At 35.4% G+C, this 18172-nt stretch overlaps 2 protein-coding genes across 2 annotated transcripts; both read right to left on the reverse strand.

Moving 5' to 3' along the window:
• Nucleotides 1–1680: 1680 nt before the first annotated feature.
• LOC107761132 (1-aminocyclopropane-1-carboxylate synthase 3) lies at nt 1681–3978 on the reverse strand. The gene is made up of 4 exons (XM_016579304.2): nt 3649–3978; nt 3384–3515; nt 3101–3261; nt 1681–2983 (listed from the first exon to the last, which is right to left on the reverse strand). Exons 1-4 carry the CDS (start codon nt 3793–3795, stop codon nt 2020–2022), a joined length of 1404 nt encoding a protein of 467 aa, XP_016434790.2. The 5' UTR covers nt 3796–3978; the 3' UTR covers nt 1681–2019.
• Nucleotides 3979–7676: 3698 nt separating this feature from the next.
• LOC107761131 (squalene epoxidase 3) lies at nt 7677–12261 on the reverse strand. The gene is made up of 8 exons (XM_016579303.2): nt 11779–12261; nt 10743–10854; nt 10355–10529; nt 10036–10204; nt 9632–9856; nt 9185–9460; nt 8460–8738; nt 7677–8127 (listed from the first exon to the last, which is right to left on the reverse strand). Exons 1-8 carry the CDS (start codon nt 12244–12246, stop codon nt 7999–8001), a joined length of 1833 nt encoding a protein of 610 aa, XP_016434789.2. The 5' UTR covers nt 12247–12261; the 3' UTR covers nt 7677–7998.
• Nucleotides 12262–18172: the final 5911 nt, after the last annotated feature.

Raw genomic sequence — 18172 nt, forward strand, 5'->3', positions numbered from 1 at the left:
TGGGTGAAGGTACTTCTATTCTCTCTCATCTTGACACCTTTGATTCCATTCTTATAGATTTGAGTAATATAGATGCTGAAATTAAAGATGAGGATCAAGCCATGTTACTGTTTTGTTCTCTACCCCTATCTTTTAAGCATATAAGAGATATTTGCTTTATGCAAAGGATAATATCTCTTATAAGTATATTAAATCTATCTTAAAATCAAAGGAACAGATAAATAGTAATATTACTCGGGAAGCTAGTGGAACTCAAGCGAAAGTTGGCTTGTTTGTTAGGGGCAAATCTGACTCCATATCCAGATACAATAATTTAGAGCGTCGCTATTGTCATAAGAAAGGTCACATTATATCTGAATGTTATACGCTGAACAATAAAGAAAAGCATAAGGAAAGGAAAAATGAGCACAAAACTACTGACACCGCCGGAGCAAGTGTAGATGCTGATGAGACTGAGAGAACTATTTTTTTAGCAACTAATAATAGTTTCAAATCTAACAATGAGTGAATTTAAGATTCGGGTTGTTCTTATCATATGTGTCCCAATCGAGATTTATTTATCACATATGAATCTATTGGAGGTGGAGTTGTCTTGATGGGTAACAATGTTGCCTGCAAAGTTTTTGGAAAAGATATAGTTCGAATCAAAATGCACGATGATGTGGTGAGAATTCTTACCGATGTTAGACATGTTCCTGACTTGAAGAAAAATCTTATCTCTTTGGGCACTCTAGAATCTCTTGGGTGCAAGTACGCATGTGAAGGTGGAGTTCTGAAAATTTCTCATGGTGCTCTTGTGATCATGAAAGCACATAGATCTGGTTCGTTGTATACTTTATTGGGATCCACTGTTATAGGCCCTACTACAGTTTTGGTATCAGACAACTTGTCTGATTTTGATGGCATTAAATTTTGACATATGCCCATTGGGGCTTTTGCGGAGAGGGTGGAGCAAATTTACTATATCAGCCAAAATTAGGCCAAGGTGAAATTTGTAATTATGTCCAATATTTTGGCTAATGAAGTCTATCTCACATAAGTATAAGCATCTTTGAAAAGTGTAGACTTTGTTGACAATATTTTTTGGGACCCAAAAATATTGCATTGTGTGGTGGACATCATTTGCACAAGTTGTATCTCTTCTTTTACAACTAAGAGGCAAAGACTTTTTTGCCTATAAAAGAGAAGGACATTAGTTCATTTTAGACACACCAACAAGACTTCAGTCTTCATTTCTTGTTTCTTCCATTCTTCCTTTGCTAAGAGTGTTTTGTATGAGAGTTGAATGTTAGGAAGCACTTGTGTGAACCCTTTCTTTGGAGTGATCTTGTGAGGTTATTTTCTTAGGATATTTGAGATTAATTAGAGTATTTACTCTAATTTTGTACTCTCTTTTGTACTCTTGTTGGTATAGTGAAATTGTTCTTCTCCGTTTGTGGACGTAGGTCACTTTGACCGAACCACGTTAAATTTGTGTATTCTTTATATATTTTAATTGCCGTTGTTATCAACTTCCATTATCTTTGTTATCGTCATTATACCATTATTTGGCTAAATTCCGCACTACCCGAGTTTCCGATCCTAACAATATCAATACTGATCCTCACGACCATGTGATATAAATAATTCATTTATCTCAAGAAAATTTAAGAGGTTATGGAACTAGTTGAACATTTTGACAAGATTTGATGCAGATTTACAAAATGAAAAAGCACTTCTCGTCCATCAAATGGACCGATTGCACCTTCTACATTAAAAATTATAAAACACAAAGTGTTAATATGATACAAAAGGATTTTGGGATCAAACTCAACATCTAAACGTTGAGATAAAAAATCATCTAGGCAACGGGGCTAGCGTTCTAGCTATGGGTTGGCAAAACCCAATAATTTTGGCCGAGATCCTATATTTATGTTAAGAAATCCATCAGTATACATATATAATTTACACAGAACCCTCAGAAACCGTAAATTCAAGATTCTTAATCCGCCTGTGAGACAAGGAAATGTTCAGACATGATTATCGTTCTCTTTGACGGCCGTCATTAAAGGATAGTCGAAAAACCCACTTGGAGAATGACTTCTTCTTTGAACTCAAACTTGACTGGTGGTGATTTTGGATGTTGTTATTGGTAGAATCAACAAAAGCCTTCAAACGTTGTATGGCGAGGTTTAGCGTATCCTCGGACATGTTAGCGAAACATGCACGAAACCACCCCGGTTCTGTACAATGGCACGAGGATCCAGGGGAAATATTTAGTCCAACGTTGTACACTATTTTCTTCCATAATTCAATTTCTGCATCAAAAGTATTTGATCTTAAGAGATGTCTCATGTCAACCCAACAAAACAAGCCAGCATTGCTATCAAGGCAGCTAATTCCAGCATTTTGAAGACCTTGAACTAGCATTTCATGTCTTTTCTTGAGCCTCTTTTGATTTTCGTAGATATACATTTTTGTGAATTTTTTGTCAGAGAGCATGGCCGAGAGAAGGTACTGAGTTTGGGATGAAATTAATCCGAAACTGGACATTTTTGTGGCTGCAGCGACAACTAATTCGTCGTTGGAATAAATGGCACCAATTCGAAACCCTGGGAGACCTAAATCTTTTGAAAGGCTATAGACAATGTGAACTCGATCCCATACTTCGGAGTTCATGTAGTTGTTTTCTATTAGTATTTCCATGACACTAACGAAGCTAGGCGAGTTAAAAACAGCACCAGAATAGATTTCGTCGCTAATGAGATGGATGTTTTTTGTAGAAATAAAGGTTAAAAGGAGTTGAATTTCTTGATTGCTTAATGTTGTGCCCAATGGGTTTGAAGGGTTTGTCACAAGAACTCCTTTAACTCTAAGGTTTCGTCTTTTGGCTTCTTGGTAAGCTTCTTCAAGAGCGGATTCTGTTATTCTAAAGCCATTAGAACTCGTGCATTCTATTGGCACAATCTCAGCCCCCGTTCTCCATTTTAGATCTCTGTCAAATCTGCATTACACAATACAATAATACCATAATTAGTAAAGAACATACTTTTCGTTTTAGAAAAAATGTGAATAGTAGTATAGTAAAATCTACGTTAGGAGCAAAGGATTACTAACGTACCCAGGGTAGTATGGAGTAGGAAGGAGAAAAGCATCGCCATGGTCGGCGAGACAAAACATGAGTGTCTCATTTGCAGAAGTGGCGCCGGCTGTTAGTACAAGCTTGTTTGAATCAAAGCTCACTTTGTTCCCTCTTATTTCTGCCATGAATTGAGCCAATGCCTGCATATGGTAAACAAAAAAATGTGAGACTATTTTGTAAAAGATACATGCACACATAATTAATAATGCATACACACTTAATTAATGTAGTATTTAAATTAATTAGTGGAGTAGAGACGTACGTTTTTGAAAGCTGGAAGGCCATGATAATCTTGAAATAGGGCAAGCTCTCTAAATATTGACTCTCCGTTTCTCTTAAATCCAGCTGCATCTGGGTTTTGAGCAAGCCATGACTCTAGTAAATCGAAAGAGAGCTGCACATGAAAACGTTCACGTAAATTCCAAGTCAAAACAAAAAGTAAAGGCATAAACCCGATAATCAGCAATAGGGAGAGGTGCAGTGCATATATAATGGACAAATTAATGTGTTAATTACTGTTATCTAACCTGATTCTCTGCAAGACCCATCTGGATTATTCCTTTAGGATTCCGAGTTTCATCGTATGGGTTCTTCTCGTACTCTTGCCATCCTAGGAAGTATGAAGAATCTTGTCCGTGCGAGTTACACATCACTTTCTTCGATAGGAGCTTCATATTTTCTGATGTTTTTGTCTTTGAAATCTCACAACTTCAAGTAAATGTGCCAAGAAATAAAAGGCCAACAAAAATTATTAGGCCAAGCAATAAGTCAGCACTTGAAAAATAATTGTTTGAGAGATATAAAATAGTAGAAAGAAGAATAAAGGGTTGTATTTGAATGGTATGTTGCTATGTGCTAGATATCCGGGTGAGCTATATATATAGGAGTTTAGTAACGAAGAAACAACATATCAGCAATTAATATTACTCACCATATTTTTCAAACTTTGACTCAGCCGTTTTTGTTTTTTGTTCCTTTATTATGAAACAATCAATTACTAGTAACTTAAGTACATGTACATGTGCTGGGATATGTATAATAATATAACGCGCTCTTATATCGTTTTATTGAACGTCAGGGACATATGGGGTTCAATGGTACCGACTTGTCCAAGGGTTTAACGAGAAAGTAGAACTAATGTCCCCATCCATATAGTATATATTTTCTATACCTGGTTAAAAACACTTGGAAAAAGATAACAAGTGGTGTCTTAGTTATAGTACTGCTAATGTTGCCGATGTTAGTATGCTACTATTGCTACTCTAAATTAACATAAGAAAACAAATACTATTCTTTTCTATTTTATATAATATTATTACTAACAGAGAAGTTAAATAAATTTTTCACTACAATATGTTCCTCTGTCCCAATTTAATGTGTATTTTTTTTTTTAGTCTGTCCAGAGAAAAATGTCATACTCCTTATTTAAAAAAAAATAAACTTTAAACTTTTTATTTTATCTGGATTATTCAATCCACACAAATCTTTGTTGCTTATTTTAAATTACAAGTTTTAAAAATCTTACTTTTAATCTTGGATTAGCGTCACAATATTCATCAACACGTACTTAAATATTTTCTGACTCATAGGATTAGTGTTTCTTAACAATTAGTTATTAATTTTCTCTGAGAAATCGATATTTGAAAGGAATATCGATTATGGTATTTGATATATTTTCACTCTTTTCGGATGAACAAAATATGTAACTTAATAATGTCGACAAGCAAATGAAGAAGACAACAATGGTCACACTTAGAAAAAATTCCATCCAAAAGTAACGACCAGTGGCTGTGCCCTTGCTCCATTTGCTCCCTCCCATTGTCCCATCTCCTCACTATGTGTCGGCCACTCAATCTTTTCTTGTCCTCAGGTTGGGCCAAAAAAGAAAAACTGTTTTCTCAATTTATTCTAAATTAATCTTCTTCCACATTGTAGTTTCTTATTTCTAATTATTTGAGTGAAATAGCCTATAAAATAATGAGTTCAAGTCAATCTCCGCTTTCTAATAGCTTGGCATTTCGCATTAGTGAAAATTATATAATTACAAAAATAAAATTATGCATAAGTTTAATTCGGTTTGCACATAAGGAGCATTCACACTGCTTGATGCGCTTAGACCCAATTCACAATTTTAAAAGCAGCTCAACTTTTCAAGATAGAGACAATCTGCAATTCATAAATTCTAAAGACTGTATAGCACAATTTAATTTTATTTATTAGTGGGGAGGTTTGGTTTATACAAGTGAGGAACAGTTCATGATCCAAGTGTGTAATTTTATTATGATCGTGGAATTTTTTGTTATTGACCATAAAGTCAATGGTTGACTTCGAACAAAGGCTTATGACTCTAAAATAACCGATATAATTAATTAAGGTAATACGAAGTTAATAAATATTGAAACGCATATCTCATTTAATGGATCTAACTCGGGTGTGATTGACCGAATGAACGTTTTTAGAATTTAATGGACAGATGCTTAAATCGTGCTTCGGTTTCGCACAACATTAATTAATTAAGCTTTGCCTTAAGCTTAATTAATTAAGGGACAAGAAACGACATGATACTCAGATCTAAAACTAGGTGGTGACTGTTTTTCCTAGGATTGATTACGATTAATGTCCTAATCCACATAAAACTTTTGTGTATTTTTTATTGAAGCAGAACATTGTGCTGTGTAAGTTCTTTTCTTTTTTTCTTTTTTCTTGTGACTGTGACAAAAGCTTCATGTTTCTTGAGCTAGCTTAAATGCATCCTACAGAAGAAATTAATATAGAGACTGCATTAGAAATCTAAATTCTTACCTGTATATGCCAGGGCCTGAGCTATATAATTCGAAATGATTAAATTAAATCTCCTTTATCGAAATAATATACATGCAAATAGGAGTAAAATAAGGCCTTTTATATTTTGTATAATAAATGAATTGCTTAATATATCCCTTTGACCTCCTAATGCAACACAAATGTAGCTCAAAAATTATTTTAGGTCGCACGATTCATATCTGATATCTCATGTGTGGTATTATTGTGTTTTCTTTTAGTATCCTTGTTAGAATTGTTAGCTCTGCCGCATCGTCCGAATTATTAGATCCGCGACCCCGTTTGGACATAAGAGATTTTATCTTTTTTTCAAAAAAAAAATAAATTAAAAACGATGTTTGATTATGAAATTCTTACAATTTTTCCAATCCAACTTGAAAATACATTTTCGAATTTGAAAAACTGACCTGTTTTTCAATTGGAAAATTGGAAAGTGGGTATTTCTATGTTTACAAATTTACCCTATATGTTTTGAAATTTGTAAAAGGATCTCAATCCGTTATTAAACCTAGGTAAAACCTACAACTACCCACCATCTGATTGAGTAGCCTTGGATATTATTTTGACATCCACTGTTGAGACCTACAATTTATACTTTTACCTGAAGGAGCCATTACAACTTCTATTAGAGATTGTTCGTACAGTTAAACAATCAACATGTTGATTGTTTGTTTCAAGTAGGATAATAAAGTCAGGGTGGTTTTAATACTTTTACAAATTGTGGGGTATAAATCATGTTTCATGATTTTGAAAAAAATACATCCAAATATTTGCAAAAATTATAACCAAATACAACTTCATCTTCAAATCAAATTTTAGTGAAATTCCAAATTTGAAAAAAAAAATCTTGGAATTTATGACCAAAAGCCTACTTAATTTGCTTTATTATAATACAATTTCAATCATATTGTGATGTAGCGAAAGCTTATATTTCAATATTACTGGAATAAATATACCAATATTTAGGCTTAAGTTAATTTAAAACAATGCATTGACAGATGTAAATATACCTGAAACATTAAGGAATAATTTCAGATGGAAATGATACCTAACACAAATTACACGTAGTGGGAATCACAGACGTCTTTTTTATTGAAAATTGATGATAAAAAATCAGCCCAAATATTAAAGTTTCAAACTCATATTAAAAAGTTTATGAGGAGTTGTATGGACACAAAGATTCAAGTCATTTTACTAAATGAGATATCAAGGCTTTATTCGTTAACGTTACATAAGTAGCACAAACCAATCATGCTTGCTTGGCAAAATAACTTTTGAACTTTCATGTGTTTTTCGGTACGCTTCACGATGGAAAAAATCGAATTGAACAGAAGAAAATGATCTTGCAAAAATCTTTTGTGTTTTATTCATTAATATATGTGTTGCTTTTACTAGTTCGATATAAAAATGGTCATATAACAAAAATAACCTTTGTAATGAAGTACAAAATCAAATCTTCTGTTTGTTGCAAAGGAAGGGAGATTAGGGCATGTGAAACCTTTTATTAAGTGCCCCACAAAAACCTTCAAGATATGCACTAAGAGTTTAAGGGTCCATTACTCTTAACTCATCAATTAACTTCCACTTGAACTAAAAAAACTCATCTTACATGGTTCTTTGAACGCCTCATGAGTACATTAGTGGTTCTAATGGGGTTAATAATTATCTGAGATCCAAAATAATATAAAACAATTGTTATGGATTGAAGATTCAATCTTTTAAGAACATTTTGAAGTTGAGAACGAAAAGGAAACTTTAAACAAACTGATAATACATAAATGTGATGTACAATATAGAAACGTAGTTGTTGAGGTATGAATTGTACTGTCTAAAAGATAAAAAGGCTACAATGTTCAATTTTACAGGGTAAAGAGTGGACTGGATTTCAACTACTACGAACTTGAGGTTCCTTAATTGGTATGATATGCCTACAATATGGTAGTCTCTCTTTATTTATTTATTATTATTTTTTTTGGGAGGGGATTGGAACTTACATTTCTTGCTTCGAAAAAGCAAGTGCATACCGAGATTCAATTATTCATGGAACAAAACTTCAATTATTTTTTTGCTTCATCTGACCCCTTGTTTACTGGAGGAGCTCTGTGATATGCTGGTATTGTTGTTGGGAAGAACATTTGCCTGACCCCTTCTGCTTTTATAATGGGAAATATGATGCCCGATGCAGCCTGGCAAAAGAGAATTCACGCCAAATTAAAACGAGTCACACTTTTGCAGAAGGAAAAACGATGATGCAGGCAGTGGCGGAGCCAGAATTTTCGTTAAGGGGTATCAAAATATATAAAAGTAAACATACCAGAAAATTAAGGGGAATCAATACATAATATATATACATATAATTTATTTTTTTACCTAACTACACAGTGTATTTTTCTCGCGAAGGGGTGTCACTCGTATAAGGTGGCTCCGCCACTGGATGCAGGCATTCCAACTTGAACGAAGTGCAACATAGCACATGCAAAGATTCAATGGAGGAGAAAGTTTGAATTCAGGTACATACCGAGATTAATCTAGCTCCTATCCACAATCTCTTTGGGGAAGGAAATGGAACGAGTAAACGACCAACTCCATATATGGCCACAGCAAAAAAATGGAGTACCAAGCTCAGCGGGCTAGGATTAAGACCAGAGAGTAGAGCTACGGGTCCTGTTGAACAAGTACCTCCAAGACTCAAATAGTCGAAACATGCTTCTCGCATCTCCTTCCTCGCTTGATCAGAAGAAGCACAGAATACCTTGTACAGTGCTCCAGCCAAAGTATTTATTGTTGAAGCCACTGGCTGCAAACGGAAATCAATACAATAATGAGTAGCAGGCTAATTAAGTCATAAAAAGAAACAATTTTTTCAATCCAGTGTTTCAGTTTAATTTGTTTGTATTCTTTTCAAGGGAATAGCTATCAAATAGAGACGTATGTTTAAGACATTAACTCCACTTCATATAAAATATGATTTTCTGTAGAGATTGGAGAAGCTTTCAGGTAAAAAATTTCTCATGCCACGTTAAAATGCAACTTTTCAGTTCATAAAACGTGAATAAAGCAGTTAAAAGTAGAGAAAAGAATATGGATGTTTTAGCTAATGATAATTAAGCATATGTCCTTTCTCCTACACTTGATCAAGAAACTGAAATCAAATTTTCTTCTAAATAAGCCATAACACATAATTACAACAAATCAGTCAAAACTGATAATAGAGTAAACCGGAGGACAGAGCCGGAGCTTTACCTTGCGCAAAGTATAAAAGGACTCCAAATATTTACATAGCTCATCTGCATCATTCAGGTCGTTCAATGGCTTAAGAAGATTCCTTAACACTGCAATATCTGAAAGCGCTACAGTCATTCCCCCACCAGTTAAAGGATGGCGCATGTTGAAAGAATCACCAAGTAACAGAGCTCCAGGGGTAGGATACGGAGCAGCTGGCATGCTCCTATTTGGCATAGTTCTAATATGCCCCTTATCAATTGCAGTTATAAACGCATCATGTAACTCAGGTGGGACCTGAATAAATCAATAGATCAATAACAGAAGCATGTCGGGAGGAATAAAAAATGTATCTTCAGAAACAAGAAGTTATATATGAGGTAGAAAAAACAACGATGGACTTAGTAACCGGCAGTATATATTCTGATGTTTTAAAAAATTAGTACTATGTAGGGAAACTATAGCTACCTGGGGAGCCACCATAGTCTTCAAATAATTTGCCATATCACCATTAGCAAGAGAAGGAAGCTTTTGACCAGGCACATCGACCAAGCAGCGGATTTCTGTGCTACTAATAGGATAAAATAAGATGGGCGAAGGATCTGCCAGAATAACATGCCCATGGTTTGGGTATGGAAGTTGATCATTCTCTAGCTCCAATACCAAACCAACAAAACAAGAGGGAATATCAACCTGCAAATGTCAATAAATAATCACACTTAACAATGATTCCAAGATTTAAATATACCAAACTCAGCCCAATTCACATATATCACTAGGCATATGAAGGCATATTGTTTTGCTTGACCTGATGCATGCATATGACATTAAAGAAAGAAATCAAATGACATGTTTAATGGTTCTAATTTCACCTTAGGGTTGCAAAGCGAGCGTCGCAAGTTTGAAAAGCATCCATCACAAACTACTGTAAGAGGAGCATGTGCTTTAAGTTCTTGACCAGCCTTCGTTTTGTACTGGACACCCTTAACGGATCCATTTTCTTCAATCAGGGATGTTACAGTGCCTTGCTCCAATCGTACACTGTACATAATTTAATAAAGAGCAGCCAGCTGATTATTTGCAATTTTGTTAAGGAAAAGGATAATTACCAATAACGGAGTGAATCACTAAAAACATGAAACGTGTCGAGCAGATCAGTTACAATAAATAGAGTGCATAGGGAAAGCTTACTTGGGAAGAGTAGCTGCTTTTTCTCTCATCTTTTGTATGAAACGCCCATTGTGAAAGCTTCTCCCAGCCACATCAGAATGGAAATTTTCCAAGGGATAGGAAACGTTTGTGCTTTTCCCATCCTTGAAAAGAGCATATCCAACCACCCGCTGGGCATCAATATCCTCAACACAATCTGCAGCCCAATGGCAAAAGGTCAAGAGCGCACTACCAAAAACAAGTACCCAAACTTAGCTTGAAAACTGAATTATTTGTCCATAGTTCAGTTAAAACTAGAACTTTTTCATATTTTATAGTAAAATCTAGTATTGCGCCTACCAGCTCTATCACAGAATGATCAATTGTAAGCTCTTTGTTTTAATTTTTTTTTTTTTTTTTAAACACAAACCTTCAAGGCCCAACTCAATCAATTTCAGATAACCTCCAGGCTGTAGCAACTCGCCAACAATCCGGTCGGGCTCTGTCAAATCCCTTTCAAGTACAAGAACTTTTCGCCCTTCCTGCAACAGTGGCCAAAAGGATAAAAAGTTTAGGGGCTTGGGCAGTTGGTAAAAGCTCAAAGGATAAAGATTTTCTTGTGTCCTGCTTGTGGACTAATCAGTTAACAAAACCAAAAAAACAAGTTGTACGGATCAAATGCCAAATTTTCCATGACATCTACAGACTCCTACTGTTTTACCATATACCATTAAAAACCCATGCTTACCATCAAGATAAGATAATTAAAAGTATCATTATGTTGGACTAAAGAAAATACTCCCTCTTCCGAAAAGTTTGGCATTTTTCCCTTCCCAAGGTTCAAACTAAGTGAATCTAAACCAACATCTAGAAGTCTGCTTTCACCATTTTGATATAAGTGGAATTGCAACTTATAATACTTTTCCTATGGTTTCCAGACATCTGAATTTTAATTTCAAAAAGAAAAATGAATGAATCTAGTCCAATTTTTCTCTGGAAGTCAGTCCAACTAACTCTTGATAATCAAAAGTATACGCATACAAGTAATTTACATTCAAAAGACCTTCTGGAAAAGAGCTAAAAGTTACTCTTCATCACTCTTTCTAGACCAACAATATCACCAATAAGATAACTTCCTTTTCTTTTTTCTTTTTTTAATGACGGCAGTGTCCGCAAGCTTGCACCCACCTAGATTATTCCACCAAGTACATGTTAGGTTGTTACCTCCCAACAGCAAAGAAACCAGGTAACTCTACTCAGCTTAGGCAGATGAGACGAAATCATCTAGTGCTTTTTACTCTTCCAATTCTTTCTTGCTTTCTCAGAAATGACGAATTAATCTTCTCTTAATTTAAAAAGGGTAGATTTTTTTTTTCTATAAGTAATATGTTAGGAAAAGGAACTTGGAAATTAAAAAATGAAAACAGTAAGTAGAAAACAGACAATAAGAGAAATTAGGAATAGACCTTGGCAAGGGTATGAGCAAGAGCAGCACCAGCAACCCCAGCTCCAACAATGATGATATCAGCATCGGACCCTTTTTCCAATTTGCATTCACCATTGGTTAAATTGCTAGAAATCACATTGTGGGTTTCACATTTTTGGATGGATTTAGGGTCTTTTTTCTTGTAATAGGGAGTTCTAAATCTAGGTCGCAAAATATAAAGAAGAAGGAACCCCAATAAAGAAACAAAGAAAGTGGGGACAATATATTTATCCATCATGAAATTCACCATTTTCTCGTTGGTAGAGATAAATTGGAGCTGTGTATTTCGCAAATATTTGGAAAAAGAGATCAAGGCTAATTTTTTCTTTGTACTTGAAGCAGAGGGCTGAGATAATTGTGGGGGTGTTTGGTTTGTTGACACAGGAAATTTGTGTTTGGAGAAGACGAGGGAGAAAGATATATTGTTGGGAGTATTTATAAGCAGCATTTAAATCGGAAGCGGAGATCCAATTGGAACGTTTAGTTTTGAGTGGAAATAGTGAGAACAGCAAAGCAAGTAGAGACAATATTGAAGTCTGGTAAGACTAACACCGTTAAAGTTCGTTGGTGGAAAAGTAACTAAGGTGGGACTTGAGAGGAAAAAAAAAGACTGTGCATGCAAAATGTTGGATCTGAAAATTCTATAGCCCACTTCAACTTATTATTATACCAATAATGATTCATCTAGTCAACTTTAGCTTATTATGAAATTAGTAATTTATTTGGATCGATTTAATTTATTTGGATTGATATATAATTATTGTTGTTATACAGTGCACCTAGTATCACACACTCAGATTTTATTTTTTTGTATATTAAACATTTAAAAAAAAATTTTGTTTTTGATAATATGCACATATTATAAAGTGTACATTCAGGGCCTTTAACCCTGGATTTTGTTTAATTACAGATGCTCATTTAACTTTTAGTTTATTGATTCAAAATAAAAAAAATTAACCTTTCATGGAAAATAACTCAAATATGTCCAAAACAAATGGGAAAATGCTAAATTCGGTGATCTAGAGAACACATTTAGGCTGCCTCGTGTACAAAATTAACAATGTATAGCCATATATCACGGTCACAATTATTTTGCACATTGAAGAAAATCTCTGTTATTTTTATGAAAACCAACTTTTGGTTGTTTTAGTTTGAAACTATTTGATTCGAGTTTAGGAAGACCAACGTTTATTAGCTGAACCGAATATCCTCGTTTTTGTGCTTTTTCGAAAACATTTAAAAGACTTTCTAAATGTAACGTGCTAAATGTTCGTCCACGTACTGCGACAGGTCCAATTATGTAATTATTGGCGATTTGATCTCTTTCTTTTTTCCTGAAATCCTACTTCCCAAAAACATTTAAGATAACCAATTGCTAAACTAATCCAAAGGAAGTTCACTATGTACTCCATGTCTTCATTTTATGTTATATACTTGTAGCTTATGTCTTTAAGTATTTGATCATTTTAAAAGTGTACTCATAATAAGTCATTATATTTGTATAGAAATCTTATAGTATAGGCATTGTAACTACAATAACAACACACTCAGTATATTTTCACAAGTGAAAAAGTGTTTGATTTTAAACTACAATAACAACACACTCAGTATATTCTCACAAGTGAAAAAGTGTTTGATTTAACTACAATAACAACACACTCAGTATATTCTCACAAGTGAAAAAGTGTTTGATTTAACTACAATAACAACACACTCAGTATATTCTCACAAGTGAAAAAGTGTTTGATTTTAAACTACTGGGAATATATCTATAACTGAATCTTAAAAGATATGTTAGTGTAATTTACTGTCTATTTTATTCTTGTTTTCGACGGGTGAGAATGTGTCAAAATTAGGAGATCATGGGGGATATAGTTAAAAAAAAACTTTCGATTTAATGTCTAACCAAAGTATAAATCGAGTAGAAGTTTGGCATAAATTGTACCGTAGCAGATAAAATAAAATTTGGCATAATCAGTCAAAATGGACGATAATGATACAAGTTCAGAAGGGAAATTAAAAGTTAATGTATATTTTGGCATAATGCGTGTCATTGATTATGCAATATGCACACCTCTAGTTAACAAATAAAAGAATTTAAGAACATAGCTATTAACCGATAGTCTGTACGTACCCCGTTTCACCAGAAATTTTCATTCTTAGCATTTATTATAACTGGCAAAATTATCTTGCTTCGAATTGGTGTAGACCTGTCTGATGTTCAAGAATTAAGATTCTTTTCTAAAACGTGATGCTTTATGTCCAGCAATATACAAATACGATTCTTGATTCATTGTTACGGTTTACAATGTGCTATATGATATTACTATTATCTTAGCCACAATCTGATGATGACAGATATGCAGCACTTGTATGGAAGTACGTCGCATTATATTAAGGGGGGGGGGTATATATATTTTTTTGTTTTGCACGTTGTATCGAATTAAATGACATGCGTGATCTAACACTTGGGCATGCCACCCTTATTTCAAATTTAGTTGGTACAAAATCTATCTAAATTTATGAGTGGTTATGAAATTTAGCAGAAATCCATAACCCAAAATAGAATAAAATATGATAGAAATACTCGATATTGTAAACATCGTTGATATCATATTAGGATTTAAGGTTCTTTCGACATGGTATAGGCATATTGTAAGACCCTAAGATGTGTTAGATTTGAGTTTAATTTATATACAAAAACAAAAATTCACTATTAGGTCACTAAATAGGATAAAATATGTTCATATTAAATGATCGCATGAGAAAGTGACACGTGGAGCCGAAGACAGAAGACAGTCGGGCCCGAAGACAACGATCTCGTTTGTTATCAAAAAGAATGATGTTCATAAAAGTGAGATAAATGTTTGTCACCCGATAGTATTTAATGGGGAATATTCTACAACATTAAGCATATGGTTCGTTACAGAGAATATGACATTCGCCGCCTACCGTTACACATTCTTCAATGACCCTCATAATTGTCATTAAAGAGGGGCTTGATCCTAAGACCTTGTTCCCTATGTACAACTATAAATAGTGAGTCTTGTTATCATTGTAAAGGGTGTACGATTTTTCTAACAAGCATACACTATACTTTGTTCAAAGCTCAATAACATTTTACTTTCTTGCTTAACTCAAATTTAGTTGGTACAAAATCTATCTAAATTTATGAGTGGTTATGAAATTTAGCAGAAATCCATAACCCAAAATAGAATAAAATATGATAGAAATACTCGATATTATAAACATCGTTGATCAACATGAAAAATATATGGTCCTATGAGCGTATATCATATTAGGATTTAAGGTTCTTTCGACATGGTATAGGCATATTGTAAGACCGTAAGATGTGTTAGATTTGAGTTTAATTTATATACAAAAACAAAAATTCACTATTAGATCACTAAATAGGATAAAATATGTTCATATTAAATGATCGCATGAGAAAGTGACACGTGGAGCCGAAGACAGAAGACAGTCGGGCCCGAAGACAACGATCTAGTTTGTTATCAAAAAGAATGATGTTCATAAAGGTGAGATAAATGTTTGTCACCCGATAGCATTTAATGGGGAATATTCTACAACATTAAGCATATGGTTCGTTACAGAGAATATGACATTCGCTGCCTATCGTTACACATTCTTCAATGACCCTCATAATTGTCATTAAAGAGGGTCTTGATCCTAGGACCTTGTTCCCTATGTGCAACTATAAATAGTGAGTCTTATTATCATTGTAAAGGGTGTACGATTTTTCTAACAAGCATACACTACACTTTGTTCAAAGCTCAATAACATTTTACTTTCTTGCTTATTAAATTGTTCTTACTGCCTCCGGAAGCTCTGTTCCCACACTCAAGATCTCTATCGTCTTATCTCGATTTTAACAATAAGTCTTATAGTTTTGTCTAACTCATTTATCGTTTTAGGATCAAATCGATTGACTTGTCTATAAATCATATATAAATTCAATTGTATTGTTTTACGGGTAAATAATTTGGCGGCCATCGCGGGGCTTAGATAGTTGTGTAACTAAGTTGTTGGATTTATTACTAACATGTTTGATTGTTTATTTTTAGCAAAACAATTATAGAAAATGACAGATAACGATGTCAACATAGAACACAACGTTGAGGCCCAAGAAAATCAACCTCAACACGAGGATTCAATCAGTAATACCCGCAACAAGGGGGATGAGGCCATGCCGGTCCACGACGGACGATATCCGCAACATGTTCGAGAGGCGACTCTTGATGATGCTGAAAACGAGCACGTCATCGAAATAGTAAGGATCTTGAAAGAACAACAAGAGGCCATTATGGGTCATCTCACACGACAAGATCAGGTCATGACGGAATTGAAGCAGGCATTGTCGGGTGCTTCCAACAATACAAATGGACGAGGTCCAGTTCCTCCCGGTGCTCCCGCAAATCAAACAATGCAGAGGGTCGACAACAACACCCTGAGGGGCGAGGTCGGCTTCGATGGGGCCGGGGGAACGGTAGCAGATCTGGTCATAACAACGAGAGTGATCCCTTTAAAATCATGCAGTTTATGAGAAAAATAAACGCCCGAATGGATCAAATTTTGGGTGCACCACCAGTATTGAAAGGACCGGAATCGAAGAGGTACACCTAATTGTCGTTCAAACCAAGCGCGACAACAGAGTTGATCCTGAAATGATTCAAAATGCTAGATGTGCCAAAGTATGATGGGACTTCGGATCCTCAAGAGCATATCACCACCTATACAATGGCGGTGCAGGTGAACGATTTGGCTCTGCACAAGATCGAGTCAGTCTTATTGAAGAAATTTAGAGAGACCCTCATGATGGGGGCCTTGACATGGTATTCGCTCTTGCCCAAACATTCCATAGATTCCTTTGAGATGCTCGCAGACTCTTTCATTAAGACCCATGCCGAGGCTAGGAAGGTACAGGCCCTAAAGGCTTACATATTTAAGATCGCACAAGGAGAGTCTGAATTTCTGCGGGAGTTCGTGTGCAGATTCCAGAAGAAAAGGATGATGCTACCGGCCTGTACCGGACGAATGGGCAGCTGAAGCATTCACTAAAGGTCTGAATCCGAGGAGTTCTAATGCCTCCCGAAAATTAAAGGAAAGTTTGCTCGAGTTCCAAGCAACAACATGGGTAGATGTTCCCAACCGGTATGAATCAAAGATAAGAATTAAAGATGACCAGCTCGGTTTTCCGACATCAACCAAGGGTCAAGGTCGGGAGAAGAAGAAAGAGAAGTCAAGAGATGATTTCAACTCAGATTGACACTCTTCAAGGGGTCGGTTTCTACCCTATGAACGGTCCGAAAGACGCGACAGAGGTTTTCGATCGACGGAAAGATTCGCTACCGACAGGAGAACCGATCGCGGCTTGAATAATAGGTCATTGCAGGATAAAGAGACATCAGGTTCTCGAGATTCCTCCTATCCCAGGCTTTCCGAGTACAACTGTAACGTCATCGTAGTAGAGCTGGTGTCGACTATGACGAACGTCAAAGAGGCATGGTTCCCAAAGCCAATAAGATTTAATCCCATCCAAAGGGATCCTAATTTATGGTGTGAATATCATGGGACCAAAGGTCACCAGATAGGGGACTGTCGGCATCTGCGTGAGGAGGTAGTGACATTACTAAAAATAGTCATCTGAGAATATTTTAAACCGACCAAGCTAAAAACAACTACAGTCATAATCGTGACAATACAGAACCTTCAAAAGTAAGAGAAGATCCCCATGTTTGAAAATCAACATGATTTTCGGGGGTAACGAGATTAATGATGTGACATTTTCTACGGCAAAAATGACGATGGTGTAAATAACCCACAGCAAGAGACTCTAGGTAGTCGCTGAGGACGACATCACTTTTACGGAGGAAGACGCAGATGGACTGCTACTTCCGCACAATGATGCATTGGTAATCTCTTTAAATGTCTTAGATTTTAAAATTAAATATGTTTTGGTGGACCTAGAAAGTTCGGCCAACATCATCCAATGGAAGAGTGTTGGAACAAGCCAAGCTCACTGAAAGCATCATTCCGGCCACAAAACTCCTCACCGGGTTAAACTTGGCAAGTATGACAACTCGAGAAGAGATCTTGTTTCCCACGAATACCGATGGGGTAATGAAGACGAACCTTTTCTAGGTGGTGGACAATGATATAAGCTATAATATTTATCCTGGGGAGACCGTGGTTGCACGAAATAAGGTTGTGCCATCAACATATCACCAGTTGCTGAAATTCAAAACTCCCAAGGGAATTAAACAAATAATAGGAGACCAACTGACAGCAATGGAGATGAATGCGATATCAGTTTCTAGTAGCAAAGGGAAGGTGCATGAGACATATCAATTACAGTA

The sequence above is a fragment of the Nicotiana tabacum genome, chromosome 17, assembly GCF_000715075.1.
Source record: "Nicotiana tabacum cultivar K326 chromosome 17, ASM71507v2, whole genome shotgun sequence".
Classification (NCBI taxonomy): Eukaryota; Viridiplantae; Streptophyta; class Magnoliopsida; order Solanales; family Solanaceae; genus Nicotiana; species Nicotiana tabacum.

What these genes read in the sequence shown, in the direction of transcription:
- LOC107761132 (XM_016579304.2), bottom strand. Translation starts at nt 3,795, where the DNA reads ATGAAGCTCCTATCGAAGAAAGTGATGTGTAACTCGCACGGACAAGAT. An exon ending in GCCTTCCAGCTTTCAAAAAC is followed by an intron (nt 3,262 to 3,383) that starts GTACGTCTCTAC and finishes TACCATATGCAG; the next exon opens with GCATTGGCTCAATTCATGGC. An exon ending in CCTACTCCATACTACCCTGG is followed by an intron (nt 2,984 to 3,100) that starts GTACGTTAGTAA and finishes TGTGTAATGCAG; the next exon opens with ATTTGACAGAGATCTAAAAT.
- LOC107761131 (XM_016579303.2), bottom strand. Translation starts at nt 12,246, where the DNA reads ATGCTGCTTATAAATACTCCCAACAATATATCTTTCTCCCTCGTCTTC. An exon ending in GATTGAGTTGGGCCTTGAAG is followed by an intron (nt 10,530 to 10,742) that starts GTTTGTGTTTAA and finishes ATTGGGCTGCAG; the next exon opens with ATTGTGTTGAGGATATTGAT. An exon ending in GCTCGCTTTGCAACCCTAAG is followed by an intron (nt 9,857 to 10,035) that starts GTGAAATTAGAA and finishes TGACATTTGCAG; the next exon opens with GTTGATATTCCCTCTTGTTT.